The 24,789-nt window shown below is 40.0% G+C and overlaps 1 protein-coding gene across 2 annotated transcripts in view; it reads right to left on the bottom strand.

Annotated features, from left to right (window-relative positions):
* The window catches only part of LOC144601317 (metal transporter CNNM4-like), a 60,895-nt gene that overhangs the window by 15,563 nt on the left and 20,543 nt on the right, over positions 1–24,789 (bottom strand). For both annotated transcript variants that reach the window (XM_078413361.1, XM_078413360.1), the window contains exons 2-7: positions 22,968–23,111; positions 19,548–19,685; positions 17,975–18,141; positions 17,623–17,722; positions 7,719–7,885; positions 4,120–4,270 (exon numbers count right to left, since the gene is read on the bottom strand). In XM_078413361.1, the coding sequence (XP_078269487.1) occupies positions 4,120–4,270; positions 7,719–7,885; positions 17,623–17,722; positions 17,975–18,141; positions 19,548–19,685; positions 22,968–23,111 (867 nt within the window). The remainder of the gene's footprint in view (positions 1–4,119; positions 4,271–7,718; positions 7,886–17,622; positions 17,723–17,974; positions 18,142–19,547; positions 19,686–22,967; positions 23,112–24,789) is intronic.

The following is a 24,789-nucleotide window of genomic DNA, read 5'->3' as shown; positions in this document are numbered from 1 at the left end:
AAAATAACTGCAGATGCTGGTACAAATCGAAGGTATTTATTCACAAAATGCTGGAGTAACTCAGCAGGTCAGGCAGCATCTCAGGAGAGAAGCAATGGGCGACTTTTCGGGTCGAAACCCTTCTTCAGACTGATGTCAGGGGGGCGGGACAAAGGAAGGATATAGGTGGAGACAGGAAGATAGAGGGAGATCTGGGAAGGGGGAGGGGAAGAGAGGGACAGAGGAACTATTTAAAGTTGGAGAAGTCGATGTTCATACCACTGGGCTGCAAGCTGCCCAGGCGAAATATGAGGTGCTGTTCCTCCAATTTCCGGTGGGCCTCACTATGGCACTGGAGGAGGCCCATGACAGAAAGGTCAGACTGGGAATGGGAGGGGGAGTTGAAGTGCTCGGCCACTGGGATATAAATCTTAATTATATACTTCTGGGACAACTCTTTCTGTTGCTTCCTGCACATAAATGGAAAATTAACAAGGTACCAAAGCAAAATTTGCTAAAGGCTGGGTAAAAATATAAACATGCTGGAAAATGCTCAACATGTCAGACAACATCAATGGGGAGAAAAACTGTTAAGGGCAAGGATTTATATTGTGAGTTTACAGTAACATTAACACATCACTAAGAGGAAATAATTGAGGTCACTTAAAACTTTCTGTGGGTTCCTGAGTAGTGGGATGAGCTAATGGAATCATATTTTTCAATAATGTACACATTCTCAACTGAGTCAGCTTCAGGACAATAAGCAAGCAAATAAACCTTCGAGGCAGGATTATAGTGTTGATGATTCAAGGACATTTAATCTACCAAAGAGCGGATAATTTGCATGTTGTAATGACTGGGGAAGGTGCCAGCCACGTTGCTCACTCATATAAGAAAATGGATAAACTACTGCAGAAAAGGTAAATAAATGTTCAGAGAGCCTATTGACACTGCAGCATCAAGAGCTGGAGATGATCAGGATGCCAAGATTTACAGACAATAGATTTTACACCACTCAAAATCTCTATATGTAAACCATTTAAAAAGAAGCTTTATGCCGGCAGCAAACAGTCAGTGACAGCAGTTGATCTCCTGACGTAATTGATAGGGGTATCTCCTAATCATCTCCATTCGAGCCAGGCAAAATAAACCCTCTGACAAAGAGAAACTCAAGAACATATCAAGGTTCAATGTCCGAGTAATTTATGCTACAAAATATCATTAGGAAGTTATCAATAAGAAAACTGGACTGGCATTTTAAACAATTAAATTGCAAGAATTTTAGTTTCCGAGATACAGCGTGGAAACAGGTCCATCGGCCCCACCTGGTCCGTGCCAACCAACGACCATCTGTACACTAAAGGTATTTATTCACAAAATGTTGGAGTAACTCAGCAGGTCAGGCAGCATCTCAGGAGAGAAGGAATGGGTGACGTTTTGGGTCGAGACCCTTCTTCAGACTGATGTCGGGGGGTGGGACAAAGGAAGGATATAGGTGGAGACAGGAAGATAGAAGGAGATCTGGGAAGGGGGAGGGGAAGAGAGGGACAGAGGAACTATCTAAAGTTGGAGAAGTCGATGTTCATACCCCTGGGCTGCAAGCTGCCCAGGCGAAATATGAGGTGCTGTTCCTCCAATTTCCGGTGGGCCTCACTATGGCACTGGAGGAGGCCCATGACAGAAAGGTCAGACTGGGAATGGGAGGGGGAGTTGAAGTGCTCGGCCACCGGGAGATCAGTTTGGCCAACGCGGACCGAACGCAGGTGTTGAGCGAAACGATCGCCGAGCCTGCTTTTGGTTTCGCCGATGTAAATAAGTTGACATCTGGAGCAGCGGATGCAATACATGAGGTTGGAGGAGGTGCAGGTGAACCTCCGTCTCACCTGGAAAGACTGTTTGAGTCCTTGGATAGAGTTGAGGGGGGAGGTAAAGGGACAGGTGTTGCATCTCGTGTGTTTGCAGGGAAAAGTGCCCGGGGATGGGGTGGTTTGGGTACGAAGGGACGAGTGGACCAGGGAGTTACGGAGGGAACGGTCTCTGCGGAACGCAGAAAGCGGAGGGGATGGGAAGATATGGCCAGTGGTGGGGTCCCGTTGTAGGTGACGGAAATGTTGGCGGATGAGTTGTTGGATCCGCTGGCTGGTGGGGTGGAAGGTGAGAACGAGGGGGATTCTGTCCTTGTTACGAGTGGGAGGAGGGGGAGCAAGAGCGGAGCTGCGGGATGTAGAAGAGACCCTAGTGAGAGCCTCCTCTATAATGGAAGAGGGGAAGCCCCGTTTCCTGAAGAATGAGGACATCTCTGACGCCCTAGTGTGAAACACCTCATCCCGGGCACAGATGCGGCGTAGACGGAGGAATTGGGAGTAGGGGATAGACTTTTTGCAGGAGACCGGGTGGGAAGAAGTGTAGTCCAGATAGCTGTGCGACACTGGTTCTATGCTACACACTATGGAGAATTTACAGAAGTCAAATAACCTACAAACCAGCACGACTTTGGAATGTGGGACAAAACTAGAACACCCGGATAAAACCCACGCGGTCACAAGGAAAACGTGCAAATTCCGTACAGGCAGCACCCGTAGTCAAGATTGAACCTGGGTCACTGGCGCTGTAAGGCTGCAACTCTATCACTACGCCACTGTGCTGCCCAACCTATTACAGTTTAGGAGAAAACAGATTAGTCAAGGGAAATACCTTTCATTAAAATTATATAATTGTACCTGATACACGAGGCTAGGATTAGTGTTTCAGTATCTAATTTATCTGAATTTATCGCAGTCGAGATAACATTACTTAATATCAAAGAAAGTCAATACATTTAAATCTGAAAATTAATTAATAATGCAAGTAATAATTCATCAGTCCAAACCAATGGTTTGCATTTTACTATACAAAAGCATGTAAAAGCATTTGTTAGAGATCAGCCAAAAAATAGAATTCTGTTGCGTACACAAAACACTGAAACAAAATATGAGGTGAAATTCATTTATCCATAAATTTAAAATAAACTTAGAAAATTATGTATTGACTGCATGCAAATTGAGCCCAAGCAGCTCTTTAACACATGGCCACTTGATATGATTTCAATTATGCTGAGAATGGATTGCCAGCTTTCTAACGAGACTGGGCCATCAAGTTCAACACGAGACATAATCTACAATGGAGTTGGCAACAAATCCAATAAAAGTGCTCGAAGCACATGAGATTCAAACAATAGAAAAATATACTGTGGCAATTTTCAACAAATGGCACGAATGAAACAAGCTTATACTCATTGAATAAATTATGTGCAACCACATGAATGTGACATTAATTCTGCAAAACAAACAAAACAAAAATAATTGTTGATCACCAGTAACAGTGTCAACTAATCGCATTGACAATAAATTTTAATGAACAGGCATGGAGCAACCCATTGAAGGATAAATTAAAGAGGTATCGCGCTTCTTTGGCATTTCCAAAAATTGGAACTACTGTCTGTCCACAATTGGTTGTGATGAACAATCCCATGTGTTTTATGTTGCAATGGAGGGAGGCAAATCTTAAACAGATCAAGTCAGCTCTCATGCCTTTCCATACAACAAAAGACGTTCAGAAATTGTTCATCATCGTGTTAGTAACGGCTAGAAGTACAATATGCAGAAATATTCAAAATACATGCATTTAAGTTGTTAGCAAAAAATAAACTACTGACAAAGGGAAAAAAAAAACACAACCTGTGTGATGTATTGCATTGCAATGCAGCATTCCAAGGGCCTTTGCAATCAGCATCCTTCAAAGTCAAATACTGTTCATAAGGCTTTAATGTTTCATGTGAAGCCATGGACATTATGCAAGAGGAGTCAATGCATGGTATAAGGCACAGTGGACAATAAGCAAGGCAAACAACCAAGCTTGCATGGTCATTGATATGACATTTAAAGGTATCAAATACAACAGCAACTTCAGTCATATATTGTGGTATAAAAATAAGCTTGTTTAAAGTAACGTTGAGTGGTTAGCTGGTCTTAAATCTCCATTTCTCATCCATTTATTAGAAATCAAAGGCCAGAATGCTTTGTGATGACCTTCAAGCTAGATACATTTTCAGGGACTATGATGAATTTTCATCATCAATGATACGACCACTCGGTGACTTACGAATCACGTTCTTCTCATGCAATGAACTTGTTGCTCCTTTCTTTGGTTCATTCGTATTTGTTTCTTCTATCACCACTTCCAGATCAGGGGTCTGTGGCGAGTTGTCCATTTGGGTGGCTGCTACTGCATTGACATACTGCATCCTTGTGATCTGCGCAGAAAAAGATTTATGCAACTTTATAACATGTCTAGTATGCATTGTTTTAAGAAATGCGGCAGAGGCAGCAGAGAAAACCGTATAATTCTCACTTTAATAAACATAATTTATTTTTGTCTGAAAGCCTCATAATTTGTTATAATTTGTTTCCTATACCAGCTTAAATTAGTTCCTCTCCCAAAGCTCTTCATTATTTTAATTCAGTTTAGAGATACGACGTTGAAACAGGCCCATCCGCCCACTGGGTCCACACTGACCAGCGATCACCCCGTACACTAGTTCTAACTTGGAGCGCCTAAAGGGAGTGGGAAATGCACAAGCTCAATCTCCAGCCACAAACCTCTCCACGTGCCCAGACCTTGGCCTGGCTGCGCTCGTGACCCCCGGCAGCACATCCCACCCTGAACAAATGAGCGAGCCATAAACCCAACTACCATCTGAATGGCAGATTATTGGTGTTTTACATATTATGTTTTACTTAGGAAAGTAATTCAGTTTCAACTGCACAATACTGAAGAAATGCAATTACATTTTGAGGTAAGAATTCTTTACAGGTTATATGGTCTCACAGCGTGGAAACAGGCCCTTCAGCCCAACTTGTTCACACTGACCAACATGCCCCACACAAAGTTCTTTGTTTTTAATATGTTCAAATTATGTGTCGGTAATTTTTTTTAAAAAATTAAATACATGGTTATCAGTAAAAGTACACGCAAATTGATCTAGGTCATATTATGAGATATAGTAATGCTGATGGTTGTATTTAAAACCATAAGACCATAGGACATAGGAGCGCAATTAGGCGATTCAACCCATTGAGTCCTCTCCACCATGTAATCATGGCTGATCTATTTTTCCCTCAACCCCATTCTCCTGCCGTCTCCCCATTACCTTTGACACCGGTAATTATCAAGAATCTATCAATCTATGCTTTAATTACTTCAAATCAGTTCATTTATCAACAAAATTGATCAAATGTGAATAAAAATTAGCAAAAAATATTTGATGTTTGGAAATATGTAAATTAGCCAGATTAAATGTCCTCTTAATTGACATGGATGTGCTGAAAATGTTTTCAGAATTTTTAACGTAATTATGAGAAAATGTATCTGGCCTTCTAAACTTCATTCTCCCACTAAAACATATTTAAGCTATTACTGCACCGAGCTGCTGCTTGATTGATTCCAAGGCATTTATATCTACTGTCCCTACAGTCATAGAACATGGAAACAAGCCCTTTGGCGCAGGTTGTCCATGCCGACCAGGATGCCCAACTACGTTAGTGATTCTCACTGAATATTTTTCCTGGCATTAATAACCATGTTAAGAATTGCTTCCTAACCACAGTTCAGAACTTGCTGACTATGTGCTTCTTTCCAGATAAGATGGCCACACAGTTGTGTTCTAACCCAAAACAGCATTGAAGATTTATTTTCTCTCAATATACATCCTTATGGTCCACTCATTCATCACCTTTCAAGACTGGGATTTCTGACTTATTCCCAAATTTTCCTTATACTGACCTGAAAGGCCTTGAGAATGGTTCCAGTGTCAGAGAACCAAGTTAAGTGTATTTTAGAGATACAGCACGGAAACAGGCACTTTATGTGCCCGAGTCCATGCTGACCAGAGATCACCTGTTCACACTAGTTCTATGTTATCCCACTTTCACATCCACAAGGGACATTTTACATAGGCTAATTAACCTACAAACCTGCACGTCATTGGGATGTGGGAAGAACTGGAGCGCCTTGAGGAAATAGGGAGAACCTGCAAACTCCACATGGACAGCACCCAAGATCAGGATAGAACCTAGGTTTCAAGCACTGAGGCAGCAGCTCTACCAGCTGTGCCACTTAAAGACAAGGGCAACAAGTTCCCTCCTGTGAGCAATCTTTACATACTAACATTGAGAAATCATCTACATATTTTCAAATGAAAAATGGGCAGCATTTAATTTAAGACGAAAACTAGTTCCAAAAAAATCCTAGACACTAAGAGTGTCAACATGATGCACTTGGATCAATCATTTGAAAATAAGTTCATTGCTAAAAGTAATATTTTAAATTCTTTCTCAGTCTGTTGTAGGCAAGTGATCAGATTCTAAATAATTAAGATAAAGGCAAAACCATTTGGTAATTATACTGCAAAGTAAATTAAAATATATTATAAAGCATTTAAAATATGCCAGTAAAATGCCCTTGCATCCAAAGGGACCAGTTTAATTTTATGAGCCGCCTTGAAGACCCACATATGGGTGCAATTAGCGGAAACGCGCAATGGAGATCATGGCCAAATTGCTGAGTGAGACCAGCATCCAGCACAGTGTTTTTCAAATAGTACGACAACTCATGGGGACTCAACTTTTGCTTGCCGGTACTTGTCTTTGAAATTCCATCTATCTATGCGCAAGCTTGGGTGATCTTGGGCACGTTGGGCTGAAACATGACAGGCTGGCAGCTCAGCAGAAACTTCAGAACAGACTCCCCAATCCTCAAAAGGAAGTTTTAGGTTCCAAGTAGGAACACAAAACAGTAAAATGGTAAGGGATTTCAATTATTAGTTTATGGGTTAATTAAGTACGGAATAACCATCTTATATCATCACCCAGTTTCCTTTGTAAACTCTCCGACATTGGTATTATAATCCAATGCAAAAATTGGAGATTGTGCAGTGACCCATGACAAGCAAAGTTCAGGAAGCTTAGCATGTCATCTTCAGCTCAAAGTTACTACTGCCAAAAGATTTATTTCACTAAATAATGCCAATGTAGTTGATAGCAATGCACATTAGGCTACCATTAATGAATAATAGTGGAAAAACAGTAATATTTGATTTAATAATTAAATAAGGCAAAGTGTGCAATTTTTACATTTAAATACCCTGAAGGGCGGCATGGTGGTGCAGCTGTAATATTTACTGGCCACACTAAGATTAGGCAAAAGAAAGATTTAGAATTGCATACTTATCTCTTTCTCCCTTCTACGTACGGGAACAATGGGCAGCACAGTGCCGCAACAGTAGAGTTGCTGCCTTAGATCCGAGTGCCAGAGATCCGATTTTGGTGCTGACTATGAATGCTGTCTGCATAGAGTTTGCATGTTCTTCCTGTGGCCATGTGGGCTTTCTCCGGGTGCCCCAGTTTCCTCCCACACTCCAAAAACGTACAGGTTTGTAGGTTAATTGGCTTCTGCAAAAATTGTAAACTGTCCCTAGTGTGTCGAATAGTGGTAGTGTATCACTGGTTGCTGATCGCCGTAGACTCGGTGGGCCAAGGGACCTGTTTCCATGCTGTATCTCTAAAGTCTAAAGGATGTACTGAACTGATTGTATCATCCAACACTGCTTATAAATCTCAGTAAATCAGAACATATATTAAAAGAATAATTTCAAACATGCCAATAAAATGGTCTTGCATCCAAATAGAGAAGCAAGTTTTTACCTTCACAAACTGGAGGTCAGTTACTGGTCGCACAGAGTAGTCTGGAAGATAGGGTTGGTTAATCAGGTTCAGTTGGTGGGTGCTGCCCCCAAATTCAACTCGATCTGAAGGATATAGTGATTCTGACTTTTGTATTCTGTCGTCACTGTGTTCTGGTGTTCTGACGACTGAGTGATGCATAAAATAAAGACAAATAAAATGAAACACTTTAGTTGCTATTAGAAATGGGCTTAAGTACTATAAGCAAAATATTTAAATGAATTAGCAGACTATTGGTGCAACAAAATATTAAAATCATATTGACAGAAGCTAGCTATGAAGTGGATCCAAACTCCTACTATAATTCTAAAATAGTTCTAAAGCTGGTCAGAAGTGAGTGGCAATATCATTGTTAATTTAGCAATAAAAAAACCCAATCCACAAACACTCTTCATCTGTCAGTATCTCAACCTCTTTAGTTTAGCTTATCAAGAGTTGAAATCTCATTAACAATTTTGTTTATGTGCAGTTGAGTAATGGCTAATAGCTCCATCTATTGGTCAATAATAGATAAAAGATTTTGGTCATGGGAAACTGTGAAAGACCAATTCTCCCGAGATTGTCATCTGGGAAAGTTTTATTCTTGGGTTCAAAACAGAGGTGCCCGGAAATTCAATTACTTGAGGCTGATTTTTCCAGTGTTACGCAACTGAAAATAATTTTTCTCCCAGCTTGAAAGACAATAGTGACCATTTCCGTGCTGTTTAATGCCCTCTGAAAATTCACCACGGTTGCTTGTGGAGTCAGCCAGACAGCTACTCCTTCACCCTTTTGGAGCATCAGACAATTACTTGCACCATATCATTGCTGGGATGTCTGTCATTGGACATTCCGAGGAAAAAGTGGTTTTACCAGCATAAATCTAAAGCTGTGAATCCCGATTTTGTTTCCCCACCTCTTCCCCATCAACCACCTCGGCGCCACCTGCGCCTATCTCCCTTTCCTGATTCCCTGCAACAATATTGAATTGGCAAAAGCTGACTGTGAGCAATACCATGTGTCGGCATCTTGGATAGTTTTGTACTTGAAACAGTCCTGCTTACAAGGGAAAGGTAAACTGAATGATTGGAAATAGTATAATTATGGGGCAATATGCTGCTCAATGCAGGCACACAATATTAAAGAAATTATCATTTTTCCAAAGTCAGATTCTACGAAAGAAGACTTGAAGTTTTCTTTAGTTTAGTTTAGAGATACAGCATGGAAATAGGCTTTTCGGCCAACCAAGTCCACTCCGACCACTGATCTCACACCAGTTTTATGTTATCCCACTTTGGCATCCACTCCCCCGACACATTAATGACAATTTTACAGAGGGCCAATTAACCTACAAACCCGCAATGTCTTTGGTAAATGGGAGAAAACCGGAGCACCAGGAGGAAACCTATGTGCACACATGGAGAACGTGCAATCTTCACACAGATAGAACCCGAGATCAGGATCGAAGCAGGGTCTCTGGCATTGTGAGGCAGCAGCTCTACCAGCTGCGCCATTGTGCTCTAGAGACTAACCAACCAATTCTGCATTTGCATAATTTCCAGAACCTTATTACTGACTTTTGGTTTCTGAATGACTTGTACTGCACTGCTAACACTTAACTTGTTGAACAAATATTTTCAGACATGCTATCGCCAAGGATAGCACTGCATAAATGAAATACAGAACAAATTCTCAGTTGGTTTCTTTCATCAAACCACTCTTTTTCAATGTATCTCCAGCAATGGGTAAAGTGGTGAAATTTGTTCTTGTTTGGCTGAAACATTACACAAACTAGTACATCAACGCTTTGAGCTCGACTTTTAGCTCATTTTTAATGCTTAAGCAAGATGTCTGAGCAACCCCAATTTAGTTTTCCATGGACATCAGCCGCCACAAAAAATGCTCTTAATCTTTCATTATGTTTTTACTCAAAAACCCCTGTAGAACCTTGGAGTGACAACTTTAAACTGACACATTACCACACAGGGAACATTCTTATTAGGCTGAGGTTGAGGCATATTATTGAACCAATGCAGAGGGAATTTAATTCTGCCTTTAAGTACATTGCATCTGACTTGACATGCAGAGAAAGGCTCACTTAAAACTTCTGTCACTGCTACACTCTCAAGCAGATTACTGTTTAATATGAAGATGAAGCAAGCCAATTTGAGTTTGTCTTTCTAGAATACCAAAGCCACTGTCTTTTCGTTGTGGAATTTAGCAATTTCCCCCTCCAAACTGTGGCTAGCCGCAATTTAAAAAAAGCCAAGATAAAAAACATACATCTGAATAAGCACGACAAATTCTTGATTAGTGGGTTTATCAAGTTCAAACAAATAAATATGCGAAAGCATTTGGCTAACAGAAGGTTACATAAAGAAAGTTACATGCATACTCATATGCTACTAGTTACATTATTTTAAAAAAAAGACAGATCACACATGCAAAAAGACAAAGATCTTAGCCTTCAGCTATTAAGTGTAAATGCTTAATCCATTCGCATGAAATTCCTTCCCTGCAATTTCAACACAGGGGTTAGTAAAAAAATAATTTTGCATGAAATGTTTTCATACAGAGATGTGAAACATGTATAAGCTAGTTGTCCATTATGCAATTTGAATCCTGAAAAGAACAGCAGTATTTGATGAAACAATTGGGAGACATCTGTCCTGAAATTCACAGAATCATAGACATTTGTTGCACAGAAGAAGTTGTTCAGACAAATATATCAATGCTGGCACAAAAGGGGGAGTATTTGAATTAATTCCATTTCCAAGTTCACAGCCTGTAACCATGTCAGTTCCAGTCCCTCATACTCCAATTCTCTAGATATAAAGGCTGACATTTCATTAATCTTTCAAATTAATTTTCCAGTGACATTTTAACAAACATTGTACAGGGACTTAACACACCAAAATCTTTCAAGAATATTTGAACTTCTATTATTTCAAACTCTACAATGACAGGTCCACCACTGAATTGTCCAGATTAAAGGTGGGGCTGGACCATCAGTTGCCAGAAAATTGGTGGTCAATCTGTATAAAAGCGTACTCTGCTCTGTTCTTTTCTACTGAAAAACCAGCCAACTTACATTTGCCTACTATAGAATCATTGGGGCTTTACACACAAATATATTGAGCAGCTAAAAGCCAGTATCTGTGCAAACTCAGATCTGAACAGCAGCACAACAAAAAATAATTTGATTGAAATCTGGTTTGGAGCTGTAGACTTGGCAGTGTTCAGAGTGTCACTCGTAATTCCTCTATAAATGAATCAGTCCATTCTACATACAGTAAAACTTTGAACACAACCAGATATGGACTGAAAAGTGCTGTTTAACACTTAAGCCACATCAAATGTCAATTAATATCTGAAAGCCTACTTATCTCAGCCTCTTTATGTTTGCCTTTAATATACATCAGCTGACTGTCTGAAACCTTCTAGAAATGTTTCATGCCCCTAAAATATATTTTATGATGGCAATTAATTGCATTATTGGCTTAAATGGAAGCATTAATTTGTTGCGAAAAATATGAGTTTGTGTTCTGCTTTGAAGTGACAATCTCATAGACTGCAAATCAACTGAAATAAACGTCACTACATAATGGACCAAAAAAATTAAATTCAATAGGAAGAAAAATCAAAGGGTGTGCTTGCGAATGAGAAAATAGGAAAATAAAGAGCAAGAGAGAGAGAAAAATAAAAAGGATAAAAATAAATCATTTCAGTCACCAGTCCAGCTGTTTTCTACTTTGGAAACATATTTAAATTACAAAGCAATGTGTCAATAGATTCAACAGATCTGATGGCCTTGATTTTGTATAATAAGGTTCAATTTTTATTTTTACTAATTCAACAAAACCGCTGTTAAATTCTTCAAAGACACTACTGCTCTTTCAGCTCTTCTGTCGTACAATCACCCTATCCAGTGAGAATGGACATCTACAGATTATTTAATATTTGCAGAAAATCAAATGAAGAGAACTGATGGTGATGCTAAGAGTAATAAAAGTTTATGCAGTGTCAAAGAGAGAAGTCAGTGGAAATATTTCAATATACAGGTACTCTTGCACTGCCACGCATGCATTCTACCCCAAAATTGAGATTGCTATTCGATGATTAAACTTTGAACGATCCCATTCACTGATGTGGCTTAGTATTATCAGAAAAATACAGACAAAATACTAAAACTACAAAACATTTTAAACTATAAATCACTTATCATTCTTGAATAATCTACTGCATGTAAATCAGATAAGGCCACATGCCATAACATTTTGGAAAGTTAAGCTTAATTTGAGTCTGGAAAACTTCAATTTTGTACTTGGTCTCTTTTTACAGCAATTTGCCAAGATATGCAACCATCAAATTTTTGCACAAACGTACCATGTTTTCAACAGACCTTTACTATTCAGGGTTGGGGTTGCGCAGTGGTAGCAGGTTGGCTGAATGCCTTTGCTGTATGGATGCTTAATGTAAAGCCCTTTCTCTTGCATGCTGCAGTGAAGGAATGAACGATATCCTAAACTTCAGCCTCTGAGGATATTGTAACTCCATGATAGAGATCAGAGTGGCCTTAGTTCCGAAGTGGAGAAAAGAAAGGCTGAACAGTTTCCTGTAGAATGCTGTTATTAGCTCCACTTGAGTAGGAGGTTAGTTGAAGATGAGGTGCAACGTAGTACCAAGGGAGATTGTGAAGAGTTGGTAATGAAGCAGAAATGTTTGACCCAATCTGCACTGGAATTAGCTCTGCAGTGGACCCGCTAATTAGAACCATGGTTCACAAGTCATCCTCTTTTTCCCCCCAAAAAGTAAAATGGTGGTGAATTTCTAAGGGCAGCCAAATTTAAGAAGAATTCTTTATATTCTCTCCTGGCTGACAGACTCAGAGGCTTTTAAAACCCTTCAATTGTAAACACGTGGCCAAAGGTTTGCCAAATGTTTCTTGTGAAAATTGAGTGCCCCAAAAAATGAATTGCACTTTATGCATAACATGTGCCATCAGTTTCTCTGATCAACGCAGTCAAATAACATTTAGAGATTATGGATTATTGTTCTGTCGTGCTGAGAAGTTATGTTTCCAATTTTCTCCTGAAGATGTTATCTGCTTCCAAAGTTCTGGTACATTGCCCAGCTTGTCATTATTCATGTGCAAGGCTTGAAAATGAGCTTCAGCAGGCTACTAGGCTTTGGTAGACTTCACAGCTGAGATCATTCAGTCCTCATATGATAAACAACAGAAAACCTAGCTGATTTTTCTTTCCTATCCAGATGGTATTGACAATGATTCAAGTCCTACCCTGGATAAAATCAGCTAACGCACCATAATCTGGGAATCAAATCTAGAGCCTTCATACTCATTGGATCAGTTATTTTCTTGAAAAATTATCAAAGGAAATTTTCAATTAGCTTTAAAGGCATTGTGGCGCGTCGAGAGAGGCCCGAAATAAAGGCAAGGAGCCGGGTATTTTGGGGGCGTTATGGTTTATTACACGGTTATCAAATGGGTCGAGTCTGCCGGAATGGCTTCGCGCCCAAAACCTTGTCCTTATATATGTAGTACCGGACCGCCCCCCTGGACTGGTCCATTCCCGTGCCGAGGGGTCGGTATTGGTATGGCCCGACCCTTGGGAGCCGCCACAGGACCCCCCCCCCAGAACCGGAGGCACGAAGCGCTACAACCAGATCCCGGTCCGCCCGGAGGATGTGCCCAAGACGGCAATCATCACGTCGGGGTCACCAATGTGGCACGTCGAGAGAGGCCCGAAATAAAGGCAAGGAGCCGGGTATTTTGGGGGCGTTATGGTTTATAACACGGTTATCAGACGGGTCGAGTCTGCCGGAATGGCTTTGCGCCCAAAACCTTGTCCTTATATATGTAGTACCGGACCGCCCCCCTGGACTAGCCCATTCCCGTGCCGAGGGGTCGGTAGTGGTATGGCCCGACCTTTGGGAGCCGCCACAGCATGTTGTTTATTTATGAGGCGATTGATTTATGACATAAAAATTAGGAAAAAAATGCAAATTCTCAATAGGTCTAGTAGCATATGTGGAGAACCAGAGTTAACAATTGTCGATGACTTTTCATCAGAACTGGGAAAAGTTGAAGGTTTAAATAGAAAGCGTTATGTTGTAGAGAAAGGGACGAGGGGCAGAAAGAACATAGGGAGAAATGGGGGAAATCTGGAGACTTGGAGAGATTGATACATGCGGTGATAGTAGTACGAGTCACAAGACTGGAATGGCTGATTATGGGAAATTATTGGGTTCAAACCAAGTCTAGAAGAATGTAGTATGCCTAGTTAGAAGATAGAGGTATTTATCTTAAGAGGTGGGCTTGGCTGGTCATGGAATCATTGAATCATACAGCATGGAAACAGGCCCTTTTGCCCAACTTGCCCACACTGGCCAACATATCTCATCTACACTGGTCCCACATGCCTGTGTTTGGCCCTCGTCCTTCGAAACCTGTCCTGTCCATTGGATCTCAAAATAACAACGTAATCCAAATGTACCTCCAGAGCACAAGGAAATTCTTAAACGTATAAATCATTATTACTATAAAACTATTCTTCATCTCAGTCTGAAAAGGAACGTCTATAACATCTATAAAAGACTCCGCAATGTACACAAAGAATAGGAAAATGTGGACCTAATACTGGTGAAGCGCGAGGTCTATTGCTATCGTGCAAAGCTGACAGTAAAAGCTGGCCTCTGCATATACTCATCTAGACATTTAAATCTTTCCATTGCTCTCAGGAATGCCTTGCGTGTCTACTAGGTACACTGCTGCAGAATTCAGACATGCATATCAAGAATAAGTAATGTGATCAGAACTTTATCAGCATTATACAAATTTTGCAGAAAACTCATCGAGAATGTTATATTTTATCTATTATATTACTAAAACTCTCATCTTGTTTGTTTGTTAGTCAGTTTGTTAGTTTGATTGTACGTACCCGAAATACAGCCAAAACGGTACACGATAGCACAACAATTTTAGGTCCACCCGACTCACCATTCGCCTGCGTCTCGATTGATCAAGGTTTCTTATATTTTAAAAGCAATTAACTTAATAAACTTTAATAAATGCGCTCCCTCCCCACCGGGAGGACTGGCGCCCGTCCCGGCGTGCCCCGCGCCTGACCTTCCTCCCGTGATGCAGCGCAGCGAGAGGGTAAAAAAAAGATGGCCGTCACCGTCGAGCTGCCCCTGCAGGAGGGGTTTGCACCCAACGGATCCACGGTTCGCTCTGGCCACTGCGATGGCCGCCCAGGGCCGGGGTGAGTGGCTCCCTCTCCCCTTTCCTCTGCCCCCTCGCCCACCCACTGCCCTGGGGGAGACTTCCCGGCAGGCAACAGGTCCACAGGTCGTCAGTTGGGGGAGGGGTGCAGGAGAGGTTTGGACCCAATGGGTCCACGCCCGTCTAGTAGAATTATAAAATGGAATATTCAACTGTAATTACTCCCGAATATGCTCACTGATTCCAATGAGATAATTTTATATGAGTTAGACAGTGCATTCCATGATTAAAAGTTTTAAATTATTGATTTTGATTTCTATTTTGCTTCCACATGTAAGCTTCAAGGTTTATTTCATGTGCAATGAGATTAAAATGGGAATTAGAACTTATTGATGAATTAGAACTTGTGCGTTTTAATTCCTGGTTTAAAACAATGGCACAAATTGGTACACTTAAACGTTAGAAACAATACAAGTGCTTACGCCACTTATCACAGGTAGTACAATGGGATGTGCATAATGGATAATTTGAATGTGTACTTTACAAAAGCATGCAAGGTGGCATTTTCTTCCTATACAGGTTTATTGGTTTTCGGAGAGAATAAAATTTTAATTACATTTAATCAACATCTCATTTTTCACCACAGAATAAAAAAACAAGGCACCATAAAAAATGAAGACACAAAGAACTGCATGAGCCTCATAGAAAATGATGATTAATATTGCATTAAAGACATCAATTCAAGAGTTCTCCATCACCTCTTATGAGTGTTAAATGTTAACAGCTTAACAAACTGGTTGTGTAAGAAGGAACTGCAGATGCTGGTTTAAACTGAAGATATACACAAAGAGCTGGAGTAACTCAGCGGGACAGGCAGCATCTCTGGAGAGAAGGAATGGGTGAGGAGAACTTCTTCAAAGTAGACATACCTTGAGGAGATTTTGCAGTGGAGCAGACGAAATGTGTAAGAGGGAACTGCAGATGCTGGCTGAAGAAGGGTCTCGATTCAAAATGTCACCCGTTCCTTCTCTCCAGTGATACTGCCTGTCCCGCTGAGTTACTCCAGCTTGTGTCGATTTTCATAACAAACTTTGTTAACGGCTTAACAAAGGAGAGTCAGTCGATGTTGTTTACTTAGATTTTACTTGATAAGATGCCACATGTTAGGCTGTTTAGGAAGATGAGAGCCCACAGTATCAAGGGGCAGACACTAGCATGGATAGCAGGTTGGCTGGATGGCAGAAGACAAAGAGTGGCAATAAAGGAGGCTTTTTCTGGTTGGCTGCTAGTGACTAGTGGAGTTCCTCAAGGGTCGGTACTGTGGCCGCTACACTTCACGTTGAACGTTAATGATTTGGACGAGGGGATTGAAGGCTTTCTGGCAAAGTTTGCGGATGATACAAAAATAGGTGGAGGGGCAAGTAGTGTAGAGAAAGCTGGGACTCTGCAGAAGGACGTGCACTGGTTGGGAGAGTGGGCAGAGAAGTGGAAGATGGAATATAGTGTAGCAAATGTGGAATCATGCATTTTGGTGGTAGGAATAAAGGCGTAGTCTATTTTCTAAATGGGGTGAGAATCCAGACATCGGAGGAGCAAAGGGACTTGGGAGTGCTGGTGCAGGATTCCCAAAACGTTCATCTACAAGTCAAATCAGTAGTAAAGAAAGCAAACTTAATGCTAGCATTTATTTCAAGAGGGCTTCTATACAAAAACAGGGATGTAATGTTGAGGCTCTCTAGAGTGCTGGCCACATTTGGAATATTGTGAGCAATTTTGGGCGCCAAATCTGAGGAAGGATGTGCTGGCTCTGGAGAGGGTCCAGAGGAGATTTACAAGAATGATCCCAGGAATGAATAGGTTAACCTATGATGAGCGTTTGTCAGCACTGGGCCTATACTCGCTTGAGTTTAGAAGAATGAATGGGGACCTCATTTAAATATACAGAATAGTGAAAGGCTTGGATAGAGTGGATGGGGTGAGGAAGTTTGCACTAGTGGGGGAGTCTAGGACTAGAGGTCATAGCCTCAGAATTAAAGGACGTTCTTTTAGGAAGGAGATGAGGAGAAATTTCTTTAGTCAGAAGGTGGTGAATCTGTGGAATTCTTTGCCATAGAAGGTTATGGAGGCCAAGTCAGTGGATATTTTTAAGGCAGAGATAGATAGATTCTTGATTAGTACAGGTGTCAGAAGTTATGGGGAAAAGACAGGAGAATGGGGTTAGGAGGGACAGATAGATCAGCCATGATTGAATGGTGGAGTAGACTTGATGGGCCGAATGGCCTTATTCTGCTCCTATTCCTTATGACATGACCTAAACTGATGGCAAATTCAGTGACCGTCAATCAGTGGTTCATATAGTTAGTTGGTGCAGAAGCTAATCAGAGTACAGCCCTATTATTATAACCACTAACCTTGAGACAAATAATATTATTCCAAAGATATAAATACATAACAAAGCCCAGTTTCAAAATACAAGGCTTAAATAACAAGTGTAGCCTTTTTCAAAATGGAGTTCAGATAGGCAAAACTAAATAAACTATGATGGCTGTGGAGTCTCAGTTGAAGCTGGATATACTCCTAACTCTTACAATATTTTAAAGCACATGTTAAAGATTGCAATTTTTATTAAAGAGAACATGTTACCTGTAGAAACTGCACCTGTAAGTGCAGGTACTCCATAATAGGTGAAAGCTCCATTTTCAAATGTTAAGGATTCTTTGCTTATTTCAACTTCCACCTTTCCCTACATTAAACAAACATGGCAACAAGTCACGTGTGTATGTGAAACATCAAACACAACAGTAAGCATAACAGTGAGCCAATAATTCTGGTTAATCCTAACCAATTTGTAAAGTATTTTATGTTCCATCCACTCTTCCAATATGGATCACTGTAGGTCACATGGATTTCATTCCACTGTTTCCTCAAGTATTTAGGTTCCAGTGACCAAGGTCAAGGTCAGAGGTTGAAGGGAGGGATTTGGATAAGAACATACCTCTAGGATAAGTATAAAGTAGTCAACAGGTTTGTTCCGTTGGTAGAGATACTGGTCGGATGATTCGGTTTTCTTATCAAACTTGAATTCGCAGATGACGTGAGGATGCTTGAGAAGTTTTAGCAGAACCTTTTCTGATACATGTGTACTTTTGAAGGGTTCCACCTCTATCCGAATAAGATGATGACAATTAGCAATTTAATGTCTGCCTTTCGTATTCCATCATGCCTCTTGTCTCAAAGAAAAAGTGCTTATTTTTACCTAACTCTTCCAAATTTGTAATTCTTTTTCAGCATTGTTTTTTTTTTAAATTCTGAAATAATTTGAATTATCAGTAATTTCATAGTCATAAAGTCCTATAGCATGGTGATGGCCATTCGGCCCATCACATCCACACCATCCAGTGGACACCCATCCATGCTCACCCCATCTTCCGGAACTTCAGTGCCAAGGCGATTGAAGTGGCGATTTGAGGGCAACACGGTGGCACAGCGATAGAGTCAGTGCCTTACAGCACCCCGGGCTCCATCCTGACTACGGGTGCTGTCTGTACGGAGTTCTCCCCCTGACCTGCGTGAGTTTTCTCCAAGATCTTTGGTTTCATCCCACACTTCAAAGACATACAGGTTTCTAGATTAATTAGCTTGGTATAAATGTAAATTGTCCCTGGAGTATGAAGGATAGTGTTAATGTGCAGAGATCACTGGTTGGTGCGGACTCAGTGGGCCAAAGGGCATGTTTCTGCACTGTATCTCTAACCTAAACTAAGTGCTTCTTAAGATATCTCTTAATTTAATCACTCTAAAGAAGAATCGCAACCCGAAACATCATCCGTCCATCCGTCCATTCCCCCACTCCCCACCCTCCCCCCCCCCCAACACCAGATGCTGCCTAACCTACTGAGTTCCTCCAGAACTCTGTGTTTTTATTAAGAATCCAGCATCTGCTGTTTCTCGAGTCTTCATAATACTTTGGGTTGGGTGCCAAAGGACAATCTGGAATTTTCCATTATCTACCATGTGGTTCAAATATTCTCTTCTTTAGGTGATCATTAACTGTTTGAATTTTATGTAATTTCTAAGTGCAGAATTTGTTTTGTTTGATTTTGACTTTAATTTGCACCTGAACACCAGCTGCATACAAACCCAAGGCTAGGAATATCTTTCCAACATAAAATGGAAAATAGTGGAAGACTCAACAGGTCAGCAGACAATTGAAGAGACAAAAGATGGTTGATTTTATCCTTTTTTTTCTTCCTCCACAGATATTGCCTGACTTGCCGATTACTGTCAGCATTTTCTGTTGTGTTTCAGACATCCCACATTTGCAGCATCTTGATTTTGGACACATTTATAATGATACCTTCCGCACAAAATTCAATTCCAATTTGACTCTGAAATGGAACAGCAACGAAAATTCTGCAGAAGGGTCCTGACCCAAAACATCACTCATCCCTTTTCTCCAGAGATGCTGCCTGACCCGCTGAGTTACTCCAGCACTTTATGTATATCTTTAAGAAAATTCGAAGCATCCACAGCAGCCGGAAACATCACTTCAAAGAAATCATCCATACCTGTTGCTAAATATCGATGAGTAGCAAATAAAAGCTGAGGGGTCATCTTGGCTCTTATGTCTGTATCAGAGGCTTTGAATAGCGAAAAGTCATGTGGTCTTCGTTCTCTGAATGCTATATTCTTTGTCCTATTGTCAGCTGCAATTGGAAAGCAAATATTTTTTAATTAAGGAGTGGAAGGAATTTAGCCTTTAAATTAAATTTAAATTCTAGTATCCCCTTACTCACTTTTTGCTTTTGCAAATGTAATTCCTCAATTAACTATGGGTTCCTAATGCTTCATGAAGTAAAAATAGACATGCATGGAATTAAACTATCTCGTGCAATACTGGTATAAATTTTCCAAGGAAAGACACAAAATGCTGGAGGTAACTCCGCCTGGAGAGCTGGACAGCATCCCTGGAGAATGTGGATAGGTGACATTCTTAAGCCTTCTTCAACCCTGAAGATGGGTTTTGATCCAAAACGTCACCTATCCATGCTCTCCAGGGATGCTGTCTGACCCGCTGAGTTACTCCAACATTTTGTGTCTTACTTCAGTAAACCAGCATCTGCGGTTCCTTGTTTCTACACAAATTCTCCCATTATAACAATGATATTCAAGTAAGGTTCAGACACAGAAAAAGAATATTGTACTGTGAACATCACAACTGACACTGAAAACTACAATCATAGAATTGTCTTCGGTATGTGATTTTGTGTTGAAAATCTATTGGTGTGTTTGAAGCAAGCTATTTTTTTTCGAGTTATATGGAATTGACCAACCTTTTAGCTTCCATAAGCCATCAGCATGCTGAGAGAATAATTTCCAACTCAAATTATTCCCTCTGCACTACACTTTTTTAACCCATTGGCTGGCTCCAAATTGTTAAGCCATAACATTATTCCTTTTTAGTATTAATCTTTCTCTCTTTTTTACACATAGAACTATTGGGATTTTATTTAAGATGGCATAACATTAACCTTACTTAAACTCAGCTGTTAAAATGAAATGTCGTAAGAAATTACTTATATTGCAGAGCTGTGTTTTGGTTTGATTTGACATCAGGAAGTTTTATGTGAAATCACAACTGATTTCCAACCACTAAATATTAAGTAGATTAAGAAGGATGCACGTTATAAATAGAGGCATAGAGTCTTACAACATGGAAACAGGCCATTCGGCCCAACTTGCCCATGCTGACCAACTTATCCCATCTACACTAGTCCCACCTATCCACTTTTGGCCCATATCCGTCTCAACCTACCTTCTGTCTAAATGTTTCTTAAAAGTTGCAATAGTACTTACGACCACATCAAGCAAGGGAGCAAGAGACCAAAAGATATTCTCCGATGCCAAGTCTTAAAAACAGGCACCATTTCCAAACCCCAAAAATGTCCAGCCAAAATGGCACACGAGTGGCAAAAAGTCAAAAGTGCTGGCTGAAAGTGAGTGAAAAAATCTGAGCAGAATACATGATGTTACACTTCAAATGCTTTGCAAGGTCACAGGTTGAAGGCTAAATATCCTAAGACCACCAGCAGACAGTAGAGGAGAATGATGGCCAATTGACCACTCCAGAAAGTTTGACATGGTGATTTACTGGCAAGCAAAGAGTTTCCAATGTACATGAAAGAAAGTTGATAGTAGGCATTCATTTAGTTCATATCATTTGAAAGATTTTGCATTTTGATAAATGTTAAAGTATATATGTTCTTCCTTTGAACCAAGTTATTGATAACAAATAACTCAATGAGATTGCTTTGTTGATTACATAAAACCACTATTGTGATGCTGAAAGTTTAATAACCTGTGAATTTATCTGTATATTCCATCATCAATAAATATATGTGTTTTGTCAAAATGTTGATGTGGCCTCCAAACTGTGCTTGCTACATTACATCCATGGCTGCAATTGGCCAAGGGACATGTTAAGGAAACGCTGTGAATGGTAATTGGCCTCCTCTTCACATAATAAGAATTATGTAGCTCCTATGTGATCCACATACCTCCAATGTGAGAAGACATTGTCTCCTCCAAATCTTTTCCTTCTACAGTCAGCAGCCTTGATAAAAGGTAGCTCTGAAGGTGATGAGCTGGATCGCAGCATAGCAGTGGAACCTGAAGAAAATATGGTTGTGGAAGATGATGATGAAGATATTGCATGAAGATTCTGAATCAATATAGTCAAAAACATCCAATAGAGAAGTCTCACGTGTTCAGTACTACATGGCCCAAATACATCCAAGTAGGGCCAGGATTTAAGCAGTAGCATGGAAGGCAAGGCAGTAGAGTGCTAAGAGTTTCTGGAATCCTAAGAAATGACAGCCAAAATCACTTGCATATTCAGAAGAACACATGGGAATTCTGAAGTTGAAGTCAATGATAAGCATGGAACAATTAAGCAAAGGTGTGGATGGATTCTCCTTGGATTTGCTGCTGTCATTTACCGTGTCAAAATTTCACACGTCTCAGCAAGTTGCTCCAAAATTTTCTGGGCCTCCTTTATTTCTGCTGTACCAGGGGAAGTCTTCAAATTCGGCTAAGCGACAATGTAAAAATCAAAATTCCAACAACACCATCAGATTGACGAATCTTGCAAACGTGGACTGCCATCAGTAAACGTGAATACATCCCTTGGAAGTTGGAGTAGGAACTAACTATATTCTCAGATTTTCTAAAATTAGCTGAAGTTTAAAAAAATATTCTGGACTCTTACTACACCACCTACTCTGTCCTCGTCCTCCATCTTGTCTCCAAATCTTTTTAAATGAGGAAAGATTTATATTGTAGATTTACACTCAGCTATTATACATTTTTAAGTATCCACATGTTTTATGACGACCCACCATACTTACAAAATTGCTGTTGATATAACCCAACATGACTTGAACACCAATTGATAAATATGTCCTTTACACCCCTAATTGATGAGTGATGGTGACAGATCAATCACGCATGATGATTGTAGAATTAAATGTGCCATAATCTGGGTCAAAACCACGTCACACCCTATATTTCATTAATTACCTTAAACGTACTAAACAATCAAGACTTGGGGAAATAAAAGAGGTGCTCTACAAAAATCCCATGCAAAAGAAGCATCAATTCCCTAACAACAATGGTGCATCTCAGATACAATGGACAGGTTCAGCCTTATTAGGTACATTTATAATGCCATTCAAAAATATAAGAAGTCATGTTGCCAACATTGCAACAATATTATCTTGGAGTTGCTCTGCGGCTCATTGAGTAGAAAGATGAAAGGTTTTAGTCAAGATCTACAACTATTGAATTCATGAAAGAATAGCTGAAAGGAAAATTGCAGTCTGGCAGCGTCACAGAAGAAAAAAAGTGCTATTTCATTAAATACACTGCGAATATTAACAAAGGAAGCTGGTCAATCATTCCAGAAGATGGTGACAAGAAGCAGTACATACTGTATATGTCCGTTTCATCCAGGATCTCTGATTTTATTAGTTCTTCAATTATATCTTCCAATGTGATGATACCCAGCACTTCATAGAAAGGATCGCCTTCTCCCTCGTTGTTGACTTTCTGTACAATTGCCAGATGAGATTTACCTGATGATAAATACAGAGAAGTGGACCCATCATAACATGGCACGATAATCAACAAGTAATAAATATAATGAGAAAGTCATATAGTTCTAATAAAGTTCAGATTTTGGATTTATAGCATCTACTACTAATGGAATCAGGCATCAGCAACACTTCTGCTCCAATCTTAACTTTAGTTTAGTTAAGTTTAAGTTTTTAGTTTCGAGATACAGGCCCTTCGGCCCACCAAGTCCGTGCCGACCAGCGATCACCCCGTACATTAGTACTATCCTAAACACACGAGGGACAATTTACAATTTTACCAAAGCCAATTAACTTATAAACCTGTACCTCTTTGGAGTGTAGGAGAAAACCGGAGTACCCGGAGAAAACCCACGCAGGTCATGGGGAGAACGTACAAACTCCTTACAGGCAGCACTCGTGACCAGGATCAAACCCGTATCTCTGGCGCTGTAAGGCAGCAACTCTACCACTGCGCCATCGTGCCACCCCCCTTAATGTTGAAGCTATTTCAATATAATCCTCATTCAGTAATCCTTTCTAACCTTCTACTACTTTGGAGTTAAAACTTCTTTCAGTAATCATTTAGAAAAGCATCAAAAAGCATTTCAACTGTGTGTAAGAAGCACCCTTCCTTTCCACATTTTCCCTGAAGGCGCTGTCTTGGACTCTGCAGTTGCATTAATGGTGAAACTATCAGTATTGTCACTATTCGCCGTAAAATTTTCAGCACTTTCTGATACCTTGGCATGCAGTTAAACACAGAAATCCAGCAGTCATACTCAAAGTTAATTTGCTCCTCCGTCATCTGAGTTTTTCATGAAATCTTCAGACACAGTCCACATAGAATCGTTGATTTGATGTGCATTTCAATTTCCATATAGTTTTTGTAATATAACAACCACTGAAAATGTTTGAGATGCTGATGGGTGTCAATTATATACAATCAGAAAATACTAATTGTTCCTTTTGCCCTGAAAAAAAAATATCTCTGAAGTATCATTCTTACAGGATAAAATTTGAAAATTCCATGATAGGACAGTGATGAACATATTTTAAAGTTTGAGATAATCTAAGTTCTAGCTTTGTGTCACGATGTTATCCTCATCTTAATTTAGATTTCTGCCAAATATTTGAGCTTTCAAAAAAATCAGTGCATTTTACTTAATGATTTGCTGGATATGAGAACTGCTCAAAATTAATTGTTGTTCAGCCTGCTTGATGACACTAAAGTTGCTGAATTCCACAGATGCCCAACAGAAGGCACCAAATTACAATTTATCTCTGAAAACAAAAATCCACTGCACAGACCTCACTTTAAGGTCAGAATTTCTTTCAAACAACAAGATACTGTATAAGCAATGCTGAAGGAGATTTATTTGTACCGTAATGCAAATTCTGTTGAAGTATACATTTCCTGTCCAGAAGCGAGCAATAGTTTTGATGTAAACATTTTGAATGGAAAGTACTAATATAAATATTTATTTCATGAAAGTTAGTATAGAAATACAAAAACCCTCTATTTGCATGCAATGTCATGCTTCCAGGGCTCCCAATATTGACCAGTGCACAGTGGCATTGCAAATACAGTCTACCCTCATTATTACAAACCTCTTTATAATGGATTTTGGTTATAGTGGATGAAATCTGTTGTAACCAAGGCGTCTGTTCGCATTGGGAA

This window comes from Rhinoraja longicauda, chromosome 16, assembly GCF_053455715.1.
Source record: "Rhinoraja longicauda isolate Sanriku21f chromosome 16, sRhiLon1.1, whole genome shotgun sequence".
Taxonomy (NCBI): domain Eukaryota; kingdom Metazoa; phylum Chordata; class Chondrichthyes; order Rajiformes; family Arhynchobatidae; genus Rhinoraja; species Rhinoraja longicauda.
Note: the sequence above shows the minus strand (reverse complement) of the source record. Positions and strands in the feature narration are given on the sequence as shown.